At 46.1% G+C, this 22,493-nt stretch overlaps 1 protein-coding gene across 1 annotated transcript in view; it reads left to right on the forward strand.

Annotated features, from left to right (window-relative positions):
• LOC307243778 (glypican-6-like) overlaps nucleotides 1-22,493 on the forward strand; it is an 82,696-nt gene that overhangs the window by 48,258 nt on the left and 11,945 nt on the right. The window contains exons 5-6 of the mRNA XM_080018723.1: nucleotides 11,124-11,254; nucleotides 11,901-12,044. Coding sequence (XP_079874849.1) covers nucleotides 11,124-11,254; nucleotides 11,901-12,044 — 275 coding nt within the window. The remainder of the gene's footprint in view (nucleotides 1-11,123; nucleotides 11,255-11,900; nucleotides 12,045-22,493) is intronic.

Genomic DNA, 22,493 nt, shown 5'->3' on the forward strand with positions numbered 1-22,493 from the left:
CGGCGTTCGCTTGTCTTTGAGGTGAAAAAAGGAAATAAACAACCTTTTATTTTTCCCTGTTAACCCTTCTGATGACGATGGTGATGACGTTATTTATCATGCTGCCCTCCAAAATGGATGTCTTCATCCGCCGCCGTCGCTGGAAACATAAGTCAAGTCCCGCAGGTGATGAATATTGTCCTCTGTAGTTTACACCCCGCGTGTCATTATCATTTTTTGTCGCTGACAGGCGCTTGACACCGCTGATGGAAACCCGCCTCCCCCGCCCGCTCGCCACCGAGACTCCGGCGACGGGCTCCAAGTCGAAATGGTTCGTCTCTCCTTTTTCCCTTTGTCTCTTTTTCGCTTTGCTGTTGTTGTTTCCTCGGGAGGGACGTGTCAGGGCGTTGAAAGCGATCCGCGCCGGTTCCATCCGCTCGTTTCTTTTTAATTAGGCCATTTGTTTCATTTGGAAACTGGAACCAGCCTACAACCTCCTCGAGTTCAGTTTTTATGAAAATTGGAGCCAGGAACATGTCCTTTTCCTTTGTGAAACTTGCTCATGAATAAAATATTGAACCAAAAAAAGGAAAAAGGCATCCTCTCACACGCCAGGGCTGGAAATTAGACCTCGCAGCTAGGGCAAAATATTTCCCCTCTTCTCCACAAGGGCACTGAAAGGAAACGTCTTCAAACATCATTTATTGAGTTTTATGTTTCAACGCCCGCTGATAGCGGGACCCGGGAGACTCTGTCCAACTGTTGTCGTACGGCTTCAATTGTTCTTTATTGTTTTAAAGCGGACCTTTTATGCTCCTGTTCACCAAGTTAATGCAGGTTTCCGAGGTCCCCAAAACGTGTTTTTTGGCTGAAGAAATTACGAGAAGATTCTTTATTCATCACACGGCGCACACACACCACAACACATGCACCCATGCGGCGAGGGCGACCAACAAACACACCAGTTCAAAATGGTGGCCGGTGAAACCCGTTCTCTGCTTTTAACCCGCCCTGGCTTGTCCTTCCTCCGGGGGGCAGCCAGGAGCAGTGGGCAGTATGCAGCGACGCCGGGGACCAATTACAAACGTCCATCCCTGGTCATACGACGATGTCCTGCCTGTTTTTGGTGGGGGTCCTTACTGATGTTACATGGAGGAAACCCCATGTGAGCACGGGGAGAACATGCTCCACACTGAAAGGCCCCTAATCGGGAGATAACCGCCGGAGCACCCCAGGCGGGAATCGAACCCAGGAACTTCCTGCTGTGAGGCAGCAGTGCAAGCACTGTTCCACATACTATTATTATCAATACATAAATATATTATGCATTCGAGCCATTCTAACATGCGACCAATCCACCCTACGGGCGGAGAGGCCCCTCGTTCCAATGGGGTTTGAGCTTTGCTCCGGATTCCATTCTATTTACTCTGTAACTTTCCTTGTTTTCGCTTTATCAGTACACTAGAATCTGTTTCGGAACAAATTTGAGGCGAGAAATAAGAACTCCAGCTGCTGAATCTTCACTCATATATTAGATCTACAAGGCCTCATTCAAAAGTTTGTTCATACTTTTGACGGCGGCGTCCAGCGCAGTGTGGAGCTTGGAGCCCCGCGGGGCCCGGGGCTTTTTGTTTCTTTCAATTACAGAAACATTGGGAAATAAAATAGAATGAATACGATTAAGAAATCTATGGTTTTGCTTAGAGAACCTACCATGGACAAACACACATATACACACAGGGAAAGAAACAAACAGCAGAACTCTTTTTTCCCTCGTCTGCAGCTGTGTCACAGAAAGTTGGTATTTATTCCTCTTTCTTTTAGAAGATTTGTGCTGGTCAGCCGACAGAGCACTTCCCACGCTCCCACTTCTTTTTCCTCGGCTCTAATTCTATCGAAGTGACGTATGTTACTGCAGTGACGTATGTTAAGGCAGCAAAACTGAGCGGCTCGTTTTAGGACATGTTTTCTGAAACGGACCGCTCACGATAAACTAGACCGGGTTGTCTTATTTCACGGTGTGTGTGTGTGTGTGTGTGTGTGTGTGTGTGTGTGTGTGTGTGTGTGTGTGTGTGTGTGTGTGTGTGTGTGTGTGTGTGTGTGTATGTGTGTGTGTGTGTGTGTGTGTGTGTGTGTGTTAGTAGGCCCGTCAGAGACCCAAATGGCTGTGCACAAGCACTGAAAATGAGAGTTAAGAAAAAGGGGATCAACCCACGTATTTTTTCCCTAAAGGTTAGTCTTTTATAGCAGCTTTTTCTCTGATCCTCACTGTATATGCACCAAGGTTTTTTGCTTTGTCAAAAAATAATCAAAAAGAACGGTGAAATATCCGGAGCATCTCGTGTGATATATAAAGTTGTATTTGTCGATGCTCAAAGTGGACCTATTATGCTCCTTTCTACCAAAGTTAAAATAGCTTTCTGAGGTCCCCAAGACATGTTTTTCAAGGTTTTTGCTGCAAATACCACTCCGATTGTGCATTACAGCCATTACTAACGTGCCTCTAAATCCATCGTGTTCCCGACGCTCTGTTTAAGTGGGAGGAGCCACCCTCCCAAGGCCCCGAGTTATGTGTGCCAATGGGGTTTGAGCATGGCTTCCTGGTTGCTGTTTACTCCGCAACCTTCACTTTCAAGTTTGAGGCGAGGAAATAAGCGATCCAGCTGCTGAATCTTCACTCATATTAGATCTACAAGGTGTCGGTTGAAAGTTAGTTCTGGCTTTTTTGCCAGCCTTGTGGGAGATACTGGACTCCGGATTTCTTGTTTCATGTGAAGGTCAGAAGATAAAATAAAATAAATACATATACGATAAAAACACACTATTTTTTATTGGTTTTATTTGGAGAAACGCCTCACGGATCCGATGCAGCAGACGACCAAATCAAGATATCCGTGACGAGACGAGTCGTCGGCTCGTGCAGAGAGTGGAAAAGCCGAGCGTTCGGAAGACTCAGCGTTTTGCTCACAGTGATTACTTTGTCATTAGTTTAATGAGGACTGATATGAACATCCGACATTGCAGCATTATGACAGAGCATTAAAGGTCCCCTTTAACAGTGTCTCACCAGTGTTCCAAGACAAATCCACGCAAACATTTAAAATAAACCCCACAGAAATGGTCAAGAGAAAAAGAAAAAGGCTGGTCAGTTCAGTGAAAGTAGCTGTAATAAAGGGACAGTACGTAAAACACATACACACAAAAATTGAGATATTATGCAAAAAACAAAGAGACAAATTTAGAAGAAATCAGCTCTGAAATCAATAATCCGAATATTCGGATCAAAGATTTCCAGCCGAGGCTCCGAGCCCACAGGCGTTTCTCATCCCGCGTCCTGAATCATGCATGAACGATGTGACAGCAGGCGGAAGTAAAGGGAAAAGGGAACGTCCAAGGGAAGGAAGTTGCCTTGTAATTCGAGGATGGGTCTTAATAATGATATATCTAATAACATCTCTGTCCGATAACAAACCAGATCGAAGACGAAGAACAAAACGAGGAGCCACAGGTTCTGGCATGTGACCCGGACTCCCACCAGCCGCTACCAACATAGAAGCATGAACTGAGCATGTGGATTTATTGTCTTGTTTATTGTCTTTCCAATTTATTCGGTGTGAAATTTCCATTCGTCTCCCATTAGTCTTTGGCTGTATTACCTCTACGTGTGTGATAGAGGTGCCAAGTCGACCGGCGTCGAAAAGCCATTCCACCCAAACGGCTGGAACCCTCGTGGAACGCTTTTATAAAGTCTATTTACGCCGCTTAATCTCCGTGGGGCTGCGCCGCCGCGCAGACACAAGGTTAAACAAACACAAATATAAAGTATACCCCCCGTGCTCTGCCAGGTGACCGCCGTGGGGAGAGCGGCGAGAAAATCATTAACGCTCCCATCGGGAAGGAAAGTGTTTGGCTGGACGATCAGCGCTGTTATGGGATGAAATGGCCAATTTAATGAGGCCGGCGTTCCGCTAAAATAAAATTTAAACACGATCCCGGTGGGAAGGGGTGGTGGGTGATTGATCCACTCTGCAACATAGTGCTTTATTTAATATGGTTCTATTTTCAACCCCGTGCTTCAGTATTTTTCATTATCAGCCTTAATCCACATATTAATCTCTTAATTTCTCATTCTTCCACAGAGATGTGGCTGAGCGGTTCCCATCGCGCGTCCTCTTCCCACCTGTGTCATTACTAATCTGGTGTAGGAGAGACTTTATGAAGCGGGGCGAAGTTATTCCCTCTCGCCGTGGCTCCGAGCAGCCGGGCATATTATGGTCTGTTGTCTGATGCTGTTCAGCAGGAAAGAAGAAAAAAAACAAAAAACTAGTCCAGATCTGCTGCATCTGGGCGGTTTTGCGGGCAACGTCGAGTCCCAAAACATGTGGTTTTGGGGAGAGAAGAATTTGACTGGGTCAACGGATTTTCTTTGAGCATATTTGTGGGGGAAAGTCGTTTAAAATACTCCCTGTCAGCGTCCCTACGACATTTCCAACCCCATTAGTAACAGTATCCGCTCAGAAAACGCTCATTATTGGATTAGGCGGCTTAGTTTCATCAACGCCCGGTGTTGTCCGGAGCGCCGCCACCAGCCATTTGTACATTCAGACAGTGGGGATGGAGGAGAGGGAGCAGCCATGTTTGTCCCGGGCTTTGGTTCAAATTCGCAGAGCCTCCGCAGAGCTAGCTCTTATTAAGCGCATAATGCAAATCCTGCAGCACGGTGTTGCACACCACAAGAGGTTTTGGATGCTTTCCTTTCACCCCGCGGATGCGCTTTTTTTTTTTTTCGGGGTTTTTTTCCTCCCCCCTTACACTATCACAAAGGAGGAAGTTTTATAGAATTAAACGGGTTAACGGGTTGGTAGGAATGTGATTTAGATTTATTTTGACTTACTGGAGCGGCTCGCGGTCTCATTGTCTCCCGCGTGAAACACCCTGAAACCTCCCAGGAAGCGCCCACCCCCAGTTCCTCAGGACCTATGGGTGTGTGCCGACGTCAGATCTCGGACTGACGCCGGACGTTGTGACGCGAGCGTCTCCCGAGCGTCCTAGATATTCCGCCCTGACGACGCCGAAAAACACCCTGAACACACAGAGTCGCTCTGAAATGACGGGAACGGAAACCAGCGTGGGGCGTAATTGCTGCGACTCCAGATGTGTTTCACTCACCGTGCCTTTTCGCAGCGTCGACACAATGATGTCAGACGGTATTTTGCTCGTGTTTGGTTTTTTCCGACTTGCGTTTCACGGGGAGCAAATTGAGGATACGTTTGTTTGCATTACCGCGTCAGTGTTGTAGTCAGGAAGCCGGTGTGGCTTTCTCTAAAAATAGACGACTCATTAAATTTACAGCACAAGTTCAGTTGTGAAGCGTGGTGTTGCGAATGCCAATTTGAATATTCATTTTGAAATGTCTGTTTTTATATGAATTCCATCTCTAGCATACCATAATGTTGTAAAAACACATGCCCCTCCATTCGTTCGTAAAGGTGTAATTTAAAATACAGTGTAATACATGCATTACATAATACGTTCTTTCTTATTTTTTTCCATTGTCACCAAAAGTCCTGAAATTCTATTTAATTTACATTATGGCCAAAATTCCATATTGTTGTTTTAGATGATGCAGGTAAGCTGATCCATACCTATTAAAACGGAAAACAAAAATCCCTGCTGCTTGTGGTCACTTTGAAACGCAGCACCCAAGAACATTTTTGCATTTTGCCATTTTCCGGGGGAAGGCGCAGCTGCACACGGGCATTTTTATAACAGCCCAATGTTACAAATAATGTTATGGAAAGAAGGCGGAAAATTGAATGGCAGTACCTAGAGAAATCCCACATGTGAAGCGATATCAAAATATATTGAAGCGGCAGCTGAATTTCATCTCACTGTAATATTAAACCTGGAAGTCTCTGTGGATGGACATCCTTGGTGCAGAGGCGTCACATCTGTGTCCGTCTGTGTCTATATTTGTGTGTGAATTTTTACAGAGGTATGTGTGTGTTTGTGTGTGTGTGTGTGTGTGTGTGTGTGTGTGTATGTATCTTGTGCGTGCGTTCAAGGACTTTTTCTGTCAGGGCTAATAGTGACCCGGGGACAATCTGCTTTTCCTTTGCCATTTCTTCACCATTTCATCCAGCGCCATTAGCTGGTTGACTGCACCACAGATGAGCTATGCTTTACAGAATCCAAATTACACCAGAGTCATTTTTCATCCCGTGGATCTCTTTAGAAACATAGATGGGCCTTTTCACTTTCCTTATTTGTCCTTGTCGGCCGGAGGTTGCCGCTGGCTGACATAGCCTGAATTTAAGTGGACATCAATCTCGATAAAGAGGCAGAGCACAAAATAACATTTAGCCCTGCGTCTTTTTTTCCGCTGGTCAGCAAGACAATGTAAATTAGCTGGCACCACAAAACCGTTCTCCATGCGGGGGAAAAAAAAATAAATAAAAATGAAATTATATCACGTCATCTAATCCAAACTATTTAGCACTCGCAGCTTCGTACTTTTTCTATTCATTGAAACGGCAAACGAGGAAGAGGATTTTTCAGACCCCTTTTCTCAAAATGGGACAAGAAGAGTGTATTTGCATAGCTGTGGCGTGATGATAACGAGATTCCCTCCGTTTGGCCACTGGCCTATCAGCCGCGGCAGAGAGAGGCGGGGAGCGTTTGGCTCCGAAACCACCGAGGATCGGACTCCGCCGCTCGGGCTCGGAGAGGAAAGTCATTAATTCGGCAGGAGGTGGAGTCGGAGTCTGATCCAGAGCGGGGCGGGGGGGGGGGGGGGGGGCTGCTCTTCCTTCGGGAGGAACCGCTGACCTGACCCGACCCGACCCCATCAACATCTCTTTCTTCCTCCCACCTCTTTCTCTTTTTTTTGTTTTTTTTTGTTCCACCTCCGTCCGACGGCGGGCGCGGTGGCAAAGTTCCCCGGCGCGCCGCACTTACGGAAGCCCATCAGATAAGTCGGAGATAAGCCGTGGTTCTTGGGGAAGATTGCCATCCTCGTCTCTGAACGCTGGAGGCGTTCCGCTTTTTTCTCCTATTACGAGATATGAAGAGCTCCCTGTTGGCTTCTCTGACCCGAATTTTCACTATTTACACTTGACGTGTGTGAAAACTCAAGCTTGACTTTTTGCTGTTTGTTTGTTGCTAAACAACGGGCGGACGGGACCCGAGGCTGTTGCACGGGTTTACATCATGAGATCAAGAAGGAAACGCGTGCGGCGTTTACAAGTTGAGAATAGTCTCCGAGTTTTCTTGTCGCGCAGAGCGATGAGAACGTTCCTCGCTCGGTGGAAGACATTAAATACAGGGGGTGACTCCCTCCCAGCCGGAAAGCTGCCGGTGCGCTCCACCTTACGTCCGCTGGAACCCCAAGGCTCACTTACTGTGTGTTCATTTGAGCGAGATATCACAAGATTTCCTCGCCCCGGCAATCCAAGGCCGGAGCTTATGTTGCCGCGCTCTCCTCCCTAAGCCCGGCTGGCCGTCTCCGGTCCCACCCCACCCCACCCCAGCTCAGACCGGCTCTGCTGCTGAACAGGCGCAGGGCGTCGGCTTTTTCATGATGTTTAAGTTTCCCCAATCTGTTTTCCCGCCGCCTCACTTTTTTTTTTTTTTTTTTTTTTTTTTGTTTGCAATGAAATGACGCAGCGCTGTCATGTTCACCGCGGAAAAACGCCACTAGGGCTGTGCTCCAACTCTGAATTTTGTCAGTGGAATCGGATTTCGGCTGTTCAATGTGAATATTTCGACTATTCGGGGGTGGGGCACGGAGATCACCGTCACCGAGACCCAGTATTAAATGGGTTAAAGACCGTAGTATCCATAAGCTCCGACGTTATCGGTACTGTTAACAGTATTGGAGAAATTAAGAAAATAGATGTTCTATTTGTATATGCTATACAACCTCTTTGTAACTTGCAATAGGATTAAGTCTCGTCGAAGAAGCGTTTTCACTTTTATCAGAAGAGACATCTCCCTCTCTCTCTCTCTCTCTCTCTCTCCCTCTCTCTCTCTCTGTCTCTCTCCCGCTCCGTCGCCGATATGGAGATAGGCGCCGGGGGGGCGGGGGCCGGCTGCCCCTGCGTGGCTCTCACGCACGGACGAGGAGGACCCGGCTCCCGAGCGGGTGACGATGCGCGGTGGGCGCGGGTCGCTCCCGCTTCGCCCGCTTCGCCCCCCCCTCCATGCGTGATGCGCAAAAAATAAAGCGGTGTTGAGTCTGCTCTTGATTTGTTTTCGTTTTTCAAGGACCCGATAAGAGTACCCTTAAGACACCCAATCGATAAGCAGACTTTTCAGTTGTTTCATTTGGAGAACCGAGGGGCACGGCGATCGGGGCGAAGGGAGAGACGCCTACGCACATATAAAAATATATTTGTGATTCCCTTTATTTATAATTCCTCATTGAAATGTTGTCCCCGTGCAGTTTGTGAGCTTATTTTTGTTTCATCCTGTTATTGTAACGCACACTGACTGACAAAAAGAAAAAAAAACACTGCTCGACCAAATGAACCAAGGGCCGGAAAATTTAACTTTTTACTCTTGACTCAGTGACTCATGAAGAACCGAAGCTCTAAAAGGAGTCGGAACCTTTCATCACCGCGAACAGTTCTCTCTTCGAGTGTGAGACTCGAGCTTGTTCCGTTCTGCTGGAACCGCTGAGTCCGATGAATTGAGTGCAGCTTTGATCTGGTTTCCATGATCTGTTGACTTTTGGTGGAATTTGAAACATTTTCACGGCACACACTAATTTGCCATTCATCTATTTAGCAGTTGAAAAGCACGACTACGGTTCCCGGGGATAAGTTGAATCGTAGCGATATGATCTGCGCTAACGAGCGTGAAATCACGCTGTCAGCGTTTGTTGCGGCAGATTCCCGGCAGATTTTCCCTGACAAAAACCCTGGTCAAAATTAAAGCGCGCGGCGGAGTCCTCCGGTGGAACGTATGAGTAATAGGTACGTACGCGGCTCTGCAAAATGACAGCGTGACCTAATCGGGCGGAGAGGTAATTGTAGAGTCACGGTGACAGGCCCGCCTGTTTGGGGTTTTTCAGTGCGGGGAGGTCCGCGCACGCCGGAAGGAACGCCCCCCCAGACAGGCGTTCTAAGGTGCGATCCGGGGCTTTGTTTCTAAGGTTGTGTTTTTTTTCTCTCTCTTTTGAGAATATCTCCGTCGCCAAAACTTTTCAGAACCCCCCCCCCCGACGTCGATGGAAGACGACGCGAACAATGCGAGGGTGATCCGACGCGCCCCCCGCTTCCTGTCCGCACATGGGTATTAATGAGCCTTTGACCTCGCGGCATCTCCGGCCCGCGGCGAATGTAAATGAGAACTCAAACTGCTTGGCTTTCACAACTTCCATTAAATCAATGACTCATCAGCGCTGTTCGTTCCACCCCGCATAACTCGATTCTGTTGATTTAATTGAGTTGATCTGCATAAACATTGCAATTTTTTATTTTTGTTTTTTTCTGCGCCTGAAACGTGAATGCCTCGTCACGCGTTGGCATACTGCGATGGGGGCGAGGATGTAACTGACGAGTAATTGAACAGCGAGACGTGTGTGTGTGTGTGTGTGTGTGTGTGTGTGTGCGTGCGGTGTGTGTGTGTGTGTGTGTGTGTGTGTGTGTTTGTGTGTGTGTGGTGTCCAATGTGAAGTCCGGACAGTGGAACGCAAGAGCTGAACCTTGTTGCTGAATAACAATATTGAGTATTGTTGAGTTATTGTATATTATGTTATTGTACCTAATATATTGATCCTTTTAAATACCTTTGACTCTAAAATTGTAATACACTGCTGTGTTGACTGTAGGTCTGGACGATATATCTTTATAATATCGATTGTAATTATGGGACTCAATATTGTCTTGGATTTGATTCTCTTAATAATATAGTTCTGATATGATATAGTTTAAGTTAGTTGTTGTCTTTAATGCTGAGTTACAGTAAAATAATACAATAATAATAATAATAATTAATTTATAATAATTATATATATTATATATATATAATTATAATAATAATTTTCTGGACTACATGGGCTGTTCGCGACTCAAGGCTTAAGCCTTTCTTAAGCTCTTAAAGTCCCCGTAAAAACAACAATAGATGTGTTCTGAGTTTGTCACACCGCAGAAAAATGTGTTATTAACCGCCCAGCCAAATTTCAATGATGACAAATGATTGAAAAATCTCCAAGTATATAAAATCAGTTTACAAAATCGTGGGGGGGGGGGGGGAAGGCAGTTCCCTCTACGCTGAGAAGCTGTGGGAGAGGCGCAGCCTTCATCACGTCTTGAATGCCACTAATCCAATACATACCTATACAAATCCAAAAGCCAAAAAACAATAACGGGCTGCTCGTGGTTGTTTTGATTTTGTTCCGAAGTTAAGAATAAAACATGGGGAAATGGGATATTTATTCTCCGTTCCGGCGTCCTCCTCGTGCGCCCGGGGACAGCCCCGCTCAGGGCCCCGCTCCCCGGGGCCACCACGCTCGGAAAGATACGGAAATACAAATAAGGAGGCCGGGCTGTTGTGTGCATTCTGGCGTCCAGGGAAGATGCGTTTGCGGGACGAAGGCGCCGCAGTTAGAAAGCAAACTAGTGTGGGCTGCAGTAAGAGAGCCCCTGGCGCTCTACATCGAGTCATGATTTAGACCCGCCCCAAAAAACCCGGAACACCGGAATGGTTAGGGGAATCGGAGGGAATGGAATGGAATCGCTCAGTCTTTTAACACGTTTTCAGCAATTACTTTCTCACATGTACAGTATAATATGTTAAAAAACAAATCCAAGACATCCCCAAAATGTTGTCCAATTATTCAATATGGACGTGTTCCTCTGTATATTGTGATATTTGAATTGACAAGTTGTCATGTTATAATCTTATAATGAAGGTTTTTTTTCCAATACACAGTCCTAATATTAAAAAAAAATAATAATAATTTAATTAATTTATATTTTTTTACCAGATTACCAGTTTCTTGGTATTATACATCATAAAAAAAAACATGTTTTGGTTCCTGGCTTTAAGTTGTCCAATGTTTTTAATATGTCTAACCATTTCTTTCTTTCTTTCTTTCTTTCTTTCTTTCTTTCTTTCCCTCCATGAACCCATGTTGGCAGACGCCATGCTGCTGGTGGCGCAGCGGCTGGAGGGACCTTTCAACATCGAATCGGTCATGGAGCCTATTGATGTCAAGATCTCGGAGGCCATCATGAATATGCAAGAAAACAGTGCCCAGGTCTCCTACAGGGTACGTCAATTAAGTTTATAAATAAGACTGCACATAATCCTCTTTTTTTTTTTTTTTTTTACTTCACCGTCGTATCATGTGTGCTTTCGGAAACATTTGTGGTTTTGTTGAAGGTGTGCAGTTACAACACAATAATTATGTCCCAAGTTTAGAGCGTTGTATTTGAATTATATGTTTCCTTCTGGCCAGATAATCTTAGTTCAAGCTAACAGTAGTTAATGTGTTTCCTGTGTTTTACTGCATTTCTTCCCGTGGCCGCAAATTGTAGTTCGCCGTGAGACAAAAAAATGTAGGTGGCTGCGAAAACATTTTTCCTGCCTACACAATGCTGGACACCGTTCCCTCCTTCGAGCCGAAATACCCCGTTGGCTTTCTCCTGGAACAGATGCAGTTTTGTTTATCGCTTAATTATATGTGGTGTTCACCTCCCGATTTGGCGAAAAAGCTCCGCTCCGCGGTCTGATATAACATTCGGTCACGGCCCCGCTCTGGGGAACCTGTCGGCGCGGTCGGATCGATGTAAATGTGCAGGGGTTGAACCGTCGGCGCGTTGACCCCAACGAAAACACGACAAAACACGGTGTTTTCCCTATTTTCTGCCTCCGCGGTGACTCCGGCTCGGATGCCCATCTCCGTGTAATTGCAGGTCTTCCAAGGTTGCGGCCAGCCAAAAGCCGCAGAGCTGGCCCGGTCGGCCCGTGGCGTGTCGGACGTGTTCAACGCCCGCTTCAGGCCGTACAGCCCCGAGGAGCGGCCCACCACGGCAGCCGGCACCAGCCTGGACCGACTGGTAAGGACCCCGCCGCCAGGAGCGCCTTTCTTTTTCGGGGCCATAAACATCGCTTGTCCTCCTCCATTAGAGCCGCCGATTTGCCATAGCCCCCCCCCGCCCCCACCCTTTTCTCCAGAGCCGGAAATTAATTCTTTGTGCTCGTCTTCCACTCAGACCCTCCCATCGATCTGTGTTTGTTAGCAAATCAACAGCTTCACCCCGAGAGGGACGAGGAAGGTTTCGGTGCCGTGTGTCCCCGTGTCCTCCTCGTCTCTGTGTGCGAGAGGAATAGATTGGGTGTGAGTGACTGGATCAATTGTTTGCCATAGAGACAGAGCCGTTGTTTCCTCACAAATTAGCTCGCGTCCCTTTTGTGATACGCGGGTTTTTATTTATTTGTTTATTTATTTATTTATTTTGCCGCCTGCCACCAAGGAACAACCTTGAAGCCAAAGTGGCGCTTCGGGGGGTTGGGGGGGGGGCAAAAGGTCAGGCCGGAACTGACAGTCCAATTCAGCTGAGAGACAGTTCTCATCAGGGATTACTTTTGCAGCCTCACTGCCCTTCCTACCACCCACCCCGCCCCCCTCCGGCCGTTTTTTCCAAACAAGCTCTTTCAGATGCGTCTCGCACTCGGCCCAGGCCCCCTGAAATCGTGCAAATCTTGTTTGTTTTGTTTGTTTTGTTTGCTTTGTCTTGTGCAAATTCACCCAATGAACAGAGTTTGTTGTTCTCCGCCGCTGTGGTTTTATGACACTTTGGCTCCACGCTCTCGCTAAGGTTAATTATGTATGGATTTTAATTAATAACCTTGTTAATTATTCAAGTGAATACATTGATTTAAAAATAATCTCTGCCTTCTGTCTTTTTAAATAACCGCCTACTATTTTTGTTCCGACTAACTTTCTCTCCCTCATTTTTTTCAAACCAGCTCCATGGTTTTTTTTTCGTTTGTTTTTTAATCCATGCACGTCCATCATGTCCACTTTATGCTTCTTCTAATGCTAAACTGAGCTCTTCTCCTCTCTTGCCTCCACGCTGCAAACCAGAGGATTGTCTGGAGTGAAATGCAACACAGTGTAAGCCCCGACGTTTTAATACCGAGACGTTTCTGCTAAGCCTGTGGTCCGAGTTTTTATACTGCCTGCATGTATCATCTTTCAATGGCAGATAACGCTGTAAGAGATTCTTATGCATGCATTTTAAGAAGATATGTCGTAAACAAGCGCCGTGACAACTAAATCCCACTGATTCACGGTACCGATGCTGCGCTGCTGCAGCCGCGGAATTCACCACCATAAAAGAAAAAAACAAGGAATTAGAGCTTCACGCCAAGGAAGTGTATCCTCTTTGAAACACCAGCAGCAAGAGGCCTGTCCCCAAAACAACCTGGTGTTAACACATTGGCCCCTGAAACGCAGCATTAGATAGATGGATAGATGGATGGATAGATGGATGGATAGATGGATGGATAGATCGATAGATAAATGGACGGATAGATGGATAGATGATAGATAGGTGGACAGATAGACAAACAGACAGACAGACAGACAGACAGACAGATAGATAGATGGATAGATAGATGGATATAGATAGATAGATGGATAGATAGATGGATATAGATAGATAGATGGATAGATAGATGTATAGATGGACAGATGGATGGATATAGATGGATGGATAGATGTTTTGTTTTTTTTTTGTTTTTTTTACAATCGAAAATAAACAATAACTACAAAAGTAAACAATAAACAAGCAAAACATGGCAATAAATAATAATCATAAAAATCTACAAAAACATCAATTTGACCTGAAAAATAATCAATAAAAATGAACCCAACAACAAACAGGAAAAATGTGGCAATATCCAACAAACCTCAGAATTAACCAGAACATGACACTCAGATGAAAAAATGGCATTCTACAATAAACCCCAGAGTGACAGGGGGAAAAAAATAATCGCGAGAAACGCATCGATAAAGTGAAAATAACCGCCCGCGTGATCAACAAGGTTGACATGAAGCAGCGTGGCGGGGCGGTGGATCTCCTCCCCGGGGATCAAACACACAGCGACTATATCTATTCCAGACGCATCACAGGAGCGAGACCCCCATTGTCTGAGCTAATAGAGTCAACTCCAGGAGGAAGCCGACCAATCAGCGGGCGGCCTGTTCCATCAGAGCTGCTGGGAGGGGGGGGGGGGGGGGGGGGGGGGGGTGCCAATGTGTTAACACCAGGTCGGGGGGGGTTGGGGGGGTGCGGTGGGGTAGGGTAGGGGTGTCGTAGGCAGCATATGCTCTAATGGAACGCCCCAGCCCGGGCTCCAGACTGCTCATGAATAAGAAGGCAATTAGCGGGCGTTGGAGAGCGCCTCGAGATGGGGCCGAGTGGCAGGGGCTTATTTTGGGAAGTACGAGAGTCAGACAGGTACACCCGAGCGCAGGCTCCCGCCGTTCAAATCTTAAAATATTCCGGTGTGCGGTGTTCTCCCCGGCAAGTCCTTCTGTATAGAATCCGGTTTGCTCCGACCGGGCACCTGAAGATGGTTGGATGGCTGGCTGTCTGTCTTTAACTCTCTTTTTTTAGTTTGCCCGACAATTATCTGTACATCTAAGTTTTGATTATTCGGTAAAAGGCTCAGAATAAAAGTGCCCTAAAGACTCAGAACTCAGTGTTTTACAGATTAATATGGGTTAAGGGTGAGAATACATGATATAAGCCATTTACCCACAGTTAGAACTCAACTTTCTTTTCTGAGATGCAGAAACATGTGTAAATCTCACCTATCACCACGCTTCGCACAATGGCAGATTTTAATTCGTTCAAATGACGTTGGTGCATGAGGGTGGAAAGTAATTGGAGACTCACTTGACAGGAAGGTGTTTTCTAACGGCGAGAAGAGACGGCCTCAAAGGTGCAATCCGCTGCTGAAACCAAAATAATTCACAGCCAATATTCACGGGGCGCCCGAAGCGCCGCCGCGACGAGGCCATGAAAATTTATGAAGGCGCGGGGCCCCGCGACCGCGGTGACAGCGTGTGGCCGAGCCCAGGACCGGAGTGATGGGGTCGGGGTCCCTCTGCGTCACGTCCCCGCGCGGCTCCTATAAAACCGTCCCCGAAAATGCGGCGACGGCGCCTCTCAACACGAGCGCGGTAAAACCACCGCGGGGGGGCCGCCAGCGCAGCGCAAGCGGCCGGAGCCTCCTCCCCAATTACCGCTGGGATGGTTATTCGTGCTCGGGCACCGGCGTGATTTAAGCGTTTCCCAAAAGGGCCGTGCAGTGATGCCCCCGGATCCAGCAGAAGGGACTTTTCAGCATCGGGGACTTTTCGAGCCCGAGACCCATTTTTTCCCCCAGATCTGAAGAGAAATCCTGAGAAAACCTCTCGTCTTAAGGGTCGCTCCCTCCTCAGGCAGTCGTTTGATTTCCATTTGAGATGGGATGGAAAGGTGGGGGCGGGGGTGAGGGGGGTGGGGGTGGTCTTTAAATGTGTGATACTGTCTTTTGAAAGTCTTTTGGTGTGTCCCCGCCATAACGCGCAAAGGTCCGTGCACTCCAAAAAAAAAATCAAACGGCGGAGATGGTTTTGATGTGGGGGGAAAAACTTGGGGAAAGCTCTGATAAGATTAGCTTTGATTTTAAAAAAATAATCATGTTTTTGACATTAAACTTATTGGTTTTCGGCATCGGAAAACAAACGCGCAGCCATACGAACAGTGACATTTATGAACAACCCCGTGCCCCCTCAACATCAAACATTGAGGGGAAAAGAGAAGCCGAGCAGCTCTCGTCGCGCCTCCAGGTCTCTCTGCCCCTGGTTTTTGTGACTCAAAATCCACTGGGTGTTGTGGGCGCGCCAAACATCTCAAACCTCTCTCCCTTTCCATATTTAACATACTGTACATTATATAGATAGATGCCGTGTCTACAATTTAAAAATGGAACAGTGGTGTAGCTGTTTAAATGACCTCTCGAAAAAAAACAAAAAGCGACGTAACTAGTCCTGTCATCCGTCCCTTCAAATAAAGAATTACTCTCATCGGAGGAACACAAAATGACGTGTTCCTTATTTGATCGATAGTTGAAGGGAGGTCTTTCCTTTAAAAAGAAAGCCTCATCATGAACAATTACTCACTGGTCCAGGCGTCCATTTTCCAAGGTCCTGCGCCATTGACAGCGCGTCTTCCCCCCTATTGGCTGCCGCCCGGCGCTCGGCGCTCGCTCATTTGCATAAAGCTGAAACCTGCTCAGCTTTCCTTGTCGCCGTGAAGCCGTCAGCTCGGCGCCGGATGAAGCCGAGCTCCGTTTTAAAAAGGCACTGCAGCCTGTCGCACTGCAGCCTGTCGCTCTGCAGCGCATGTGCGCCGGCGGCGTGACCCCCGCCCCGATGACGTGACCTGTGGGACATTCGTGTGAAGTCATGACGGCCACGCTCCACGGCTATAAGCCACGTTTCTAAATAAAAGCGTAGTGTTGGAAATTCAGTTCACTCACACAAATTCTGGATAGACTTTTTGAAAAAGCCCAGTTTTGGACCAGTTCGGGAGCTGAGAACCACTGCAGCTACAGCCGCTGTCTGTCTCTATCTATCAACCCGCGGGCGTCTTGATTCCCTGTGGGAGTGTAGCTTTCCAACCCAAATCGGTCAATTCCTTCCTTTCCTTTCCCTCCATTCTCTTTCCTTTCCTTCCTATCCTTCCATTCTGGCAGCTGGTAAATTACCTGCAGCGATGCTCTTTGTTTGACGGTGGCGAAGGGTTAAATTCTCCTTTGATTGGAGCCGAGCGTGTGCATTCGCCCTCTAATTGTGTGAGTGGAGGAGTGGCAGGGAGTGTCAGAGTGCGTCTCCTGCCGTTGCTCATGGGCGTCCATGGCGGAGCCGCTCAATGAGCCGTGGCGGCATAATTACCCCCCATTCTGTCGCAGCAACACACATCCGTGGAGCGCTGTCGGAGGAATGGAGATTTGAAAAGTACAAAGAGGGGACGAAAAGTCAGGGCATGCTGGGGTCTCCTGCACATAAGTGAGGGGGCGTTAAATTTGATTTGACATTTGAGAGTTGAAGTTTTGGTGCTTTTAAGTTTGTGCTGAACTACACTGTGCAGGTCTGTTGTTTGTGTTTATGTAAAAGCCATACATATATGCATAGTTATGGCTTTATATGCAATAAGCCTAATAATTGATAATAATAGAAAACAGATAAACAATAAAATCAACCAAGAAAATAAAGAATAATAAAATCAATCCTAAAAATAAAAAAAGATTGAAAAAAATTGAAGAAAATATACAACAAGCCTCAAAAAAAAAAACATTTATATATATATATATATATATATATATATATATATATATATATATAAAAAGAATAACATAAATCCCTAGTATGCTCTTTGTTATGGTGTGGTATTATTCCGACATATTCTGAACACATTACATTCTGTTTGGAGTTGACGCGTTGAGGTTCTAAATGTATAGATCAAATCAAATTCTCGAAATGTGGTCGGTAGGTGCACTGATGAAGGTATTCAATCTGTAAAATATCCTCTTCATCTTCATGGCCCGTTCATGTTCATGTTCATTTCTTTTGAGTTTTTTTTACAAGATAATTGCATTGTGTTTTGTTGCATTCAGGTACAAAAGCTCTTCAAGCACATGGAGGCAGATCCAGCCATCTGGTCGCTGAGAGCTCCACATTTTAAAGCGGCTGTAAATGCGAAGCCTCCAGATTCGGATGAGATCCTACAATTAATACAGATTGCCCTCATTTGTTGTCAGGGCTTTGTGCGTTATATATAATTACGCCTAAATAGCTGTAACCAGGCGCTCCTTCTCCGGACCACCCGAGGCTGGTGACCGGCACGGCCGTGCACGTGGCATGTGGTGTGTTGAGGGGAAGTTGGATCGGTGCAGGGGAAACATCAGTATGTGGCTTTTTTTCTTTAACTCAACAATCAAGGAACGGCCACTCGGTGTTCCCCGAAAGTCCTGATCCGAAACATTTTAAGCCACTAAGACGTTATTGTTTTTGGACCTGAGTTGAATGTTAAAAGTAAGTGGCCTCTCCACTGTTCCCTTCTCAAAGCTTGTTGTATTTACCCGCTCGACCCAAAGCTGTATTATTATACCCATTCCACGGATTCTGAGATAATTGATACGTATTCTAAGACCGCACCAAAGCAAACAGTCCCGAATTGAACGGTCCTGCTGTGCACTGATGCCTGGAATGAGGGCGGCTTGACAAGCGGTTAGTGGACAAATTCAAAATATCAGCAAAATATAAATCATCAACCCTATGGGGAAATCCACATGGTCCTGTGAGAGGGAAGTTGAGAGAAACCATGAGGATACCAAGTAGAGACCTGAATCTTTGTCTATCTGTCTATCTATCTGTCTGTCTGTCTATCTGTCTGTTTGTCTACCTATCTATCTGCTGTCTATCTATCTATCTATCTATCTATCTATCTTATCTATCTTATCTATCTTATCTATCTATCAATCTATCAATCTATCAATCTATCAATCTATCAATCTATCAATCTATCAATCTATCAATCTATCTATCTGTCTGTCTACATCCTTAAAAAAGTGTTTTGTTTTTCTTCTGCATAGCCCTGGTTTTGGAACAGTATACCTCCGGTAGTCATGGTACACAGTGGAATACTGATGAGGAAATTGGAGGGTTTTGTTGCATTATACCTCAAAACCCACAATGGGAAAGAAAGGGAAAGATGGAGCTGTTTCCCCAAACAGCAGGGGTGGTTCTGCCGAACAGCTGGGGTTGCGCTGGTGGTGAAAGTCACTTTTTATTCCCAAGGATGTCGCCCCGCTCTTCCTGCAAATGTGAACAGCTGTGGCATGGAAACAACATGCTCATCAACCTATGGTTGTTTGCTGGGCTTCGAGGTCGAGGTCCAATATGGCCGCATAGGTCTGTTTGAGTCCAGAGTATGAATTTGTTCAAAGGTTAATGCTGAAAGGTGTAGTTGTTGATTATTTGCGTCAGGTCAGATCATCAGAATGAATTACGAGTTATGAATTATTATTATTGTGGGTTATGAGGCAGCCAGGGAATGCCGTCAAGGACGTACCCATGACTGAGAGGATCTATTGTTTTATATGTCCAAAAATATATATACAGCAGCTACATCCATCCAGATAAATGTATTTACTCAGGGTTAAAGTTGTGATAACAATTAATTTTTAATGACAATTGTAACAAGGAGGACATAATGGCCTGATGTGATCACGATTATTTGACCAGATCCCCATCTTTTTGTAAAAATCTACAGACGCCACAATCATCATGTCCAGTACTTCCAACGTTAAGGGGGAGGGTTTTAAACCAATGCTAGAATTGTTGCAACAAAAAGAATGGGAATAAGGCGCAGTTGGGCTGTGGAAAATTGACGGTTTAAATCTTTATGTTCAATGTCAAAAGATAGCTCTTCTTCAATACGTCAGAAGCCTCAGGAATGCCATCATGCCCGATCATAGAACTGCACTGTAACCAGGACGGAACAAATTCATTTCCGCAGTCACAAAACACACCGGGACAGAGAGCCAGGGCACACGTCCATTGAACTTTAAAGAAGGGCCGACTGCCCTGGACCCCGTGTATTGCTGCCTGCAACTATATTTATTATTATTATTACTACAACCCTATTACGCAGTGGAATTAAATGAATTAAAAGAAAAAATGTTTATTACAATTATTTGTATGACAACAGTCAACCAAAATAAATACCCCCAAAAATGTGCTGGGTTTTCAAAATACCAGTCTGTGTAAAAGTGTAAATCTGTTCACTTGTAAGACCTCAACAACGGGGATCTCGTGCTTTGAAGTGTTCGAGTGCTAAACCCCGTTAATTCTCCTTTAAAACTTTGTGATCAGTAAAGATCCATGTCTGAAACCAAAAAGGCCAGCCACAACCCCCCCCTCCCAAAAAAAAAGAAATGTGGTTGAATGGTTAATCTAATCATTAACCAACAGCCTCTAAATCTTAAGAACCAGGTCAAGTTGGAGGATGTTTCTGAATCATTTACCGACGTTCGGCGTTTTCGGAAAGTGAATTCCACAGGATTTTGGCGATCTCACGGTCGACAGTTTAGCCGTGGTGAGAACGTCGCAAAGCGCTGCCATGTCACGTAATAGTGTCATTAAACCCCCCCCCCCCCCCCCCCCAGAGGCAGTTATGAGATATGTATATTTCGTTTCGGTCTCCCAGTCTCGCGGGCTGCTTCATAGATGGCTTTTGGCTCCCGGCTCCCCCGCCCCTTCTCCCTTGTGCTGCGGACTAACGCTGGTGTCACGGAGGCTCTCCCACTTTTCATATCTGTCAATACATTAATGAGACGCGTTGGCCCCATTACACTCTGGCCCCGCTTCCTCCGCTGGGAACCAGGGCAGAGGAGGGAAGAGGGGGAAGGCCCCCGCCAGTGATTGCTCTGTTCTTCTCCACAGTGCAGAGCTTCCCTTTTAATCATCCCCCCCTCTCCCTCCCCTCCTTTTCCAAACGCAAAAGAAGAAAAGAAAAAAAGATAGAAACTTCTGGTCGTTGTTGTCGTCGCCTTTGGGCAAATCACAAGTACAAACTCGCCCCTATTTCATCAATATTCTGGCGTTTTCCTCCCCTCGCCGAGGGATTGTCGCGCGATGAATTGAGCTTCCCCGTGATAAACTGCGGGATGAGGTCCAAGGGTTGGGGGCGATGTTATGTAGAAAGGGCGCCGTCTGAACGCGGCCTATGTTTATGTAAATAGAGAATGGAACCACAGCAATGTATTTGGGGTTCCCTCTGATTGCACGTTTCACATATTCAATCAGTAAAATACTGTCTAAAAATATAGATTCGTTGATTGTAGGGATGCACCGATTACGAATTTCGGGGCCAATGCTGATACCGATGTTTGAAATATAAATTTGGAGAAGGCCCGATGCTGATACCGATGTTTCCCGAGTTACCCTGAACGCAGCTTGACTTACAGATTTCTGAGTTCCCGCGAACGCGAGAGTCTTTTTGTGGGAAACACTGGATAGACATCGGCCGCTGCCATCAGTGAATGGCCGATGGCAGTCAACAAGGCAATATCGGCCGTTGCCGATATACGGCCGATATCCGAATTCGGTGCATCTCTAGTTAATTGTTGTAATTGTTTGTTAATTGAAATCGACTGCTAATCTGTTAATAATGAGCATTGTCATGGGAAAACCACTTCCCCCTGCCTGTACGGATGTCTCCCCTTGTTTCTTGCTGCCTAAATGCTAATGCTTATGTTAGCACCGGCTAGTGGTGCCATCTTGTGACGCTACGAAGAAACTATAATGGAAGACTGCAAGAGATTCATTACGGAAATGTTTGTATTAATAAGTGTAAATAGGCTAGCTTTGTTTGTTTTTTGTTGTTTTGGTTTTTTTTTTTTTTTTGTTTTTTTTCCCAGGACGTATATTTAGCTACGTTGTTGTGGAACAATTTTTCTGAGCGGAAACTTTGCGGACCTGATCCCGGCGTTAGCCGGGGGTGAGTTTGCGATGCTCTTCATCTTGTACAAGACGGTTCCGCGTGTTTAATATGTTAGTCGTTTGCGGCTCTTTCCCGATATTTATAATGTATATATGTTATATGAATGATGCATTCTTTTCTTTTCATCACGATTACTTTTCATCAGAATGATGAAATCTCATCGCATTAGCCCGAAGAGGCTCAGGCGTCTGGTCGGTTGTTATGTGGCCGTGGAAATAATACTTCAACGATTAGTTTCTGTTTACTTTTGGAGCCGTGGAGGGTTCTTTCTCAGAGATTCACTGTCACATTAAATGAAATGCGTGATGAATTATTACTCCCACGCCAGTTGTGTAGATGTTTCAGGAAAGTTTTGGGGATAACATGACACCTCCGGGGTGCGGCGGCGGCGGCGGCGGCGCGCGACTCCATGCACAATTCAACGCTTTCCCCCCACCGTTGAAGTATGGAATCAAAACGCGACGTGACACGCGGCGCTGCTCCACCGGAAGATCCTTCCAACATTACCTCCAATATCCTCACGATCCCAAACAAATCAGATAGCGTTTCGTCATCTCATCTTCTCCGCTCGTGTGCCTTGTACCTTTATATTACATCCTGGGAAGTTTTAAAATAGCGTATTTAAAACAGCGCCGTGTGTTTGACACCGTACCCGGGAATAATAAATATTCATCTCCTTTGTTTATTGCCGCCCCGCGTCTCTGCTGCCTTTCCCTCAAACTCTTGTCAGCTCCGCCATTAAGATAAATCTGGTGATATTTCCCCGAGACCGGGAAAAATAAAAACTAACGGAAAATAATGGCCGCATTTGAATAACAATGGGATTTCACTTTGTGTCAGGTATCATCCGCGGCCGGCGAGCGGCGTAATAACAGGCTCGCAAGGCTGCAGCTGACAGCGCCATCACTCCCGGGGACCAGGAGTCGGATCGTAAAACGCCGA

The sequence above is a fragment of the Zeus faber genome, assembly GCF_960531495.2.
Source record: "Zeus faber genome assembly, chromosome: 18".
NCBI lineage: Eukaryota > Metazoa > Chordata > Actinopteri > Zeiformes > Zeidae > Zeus > Zeus faber.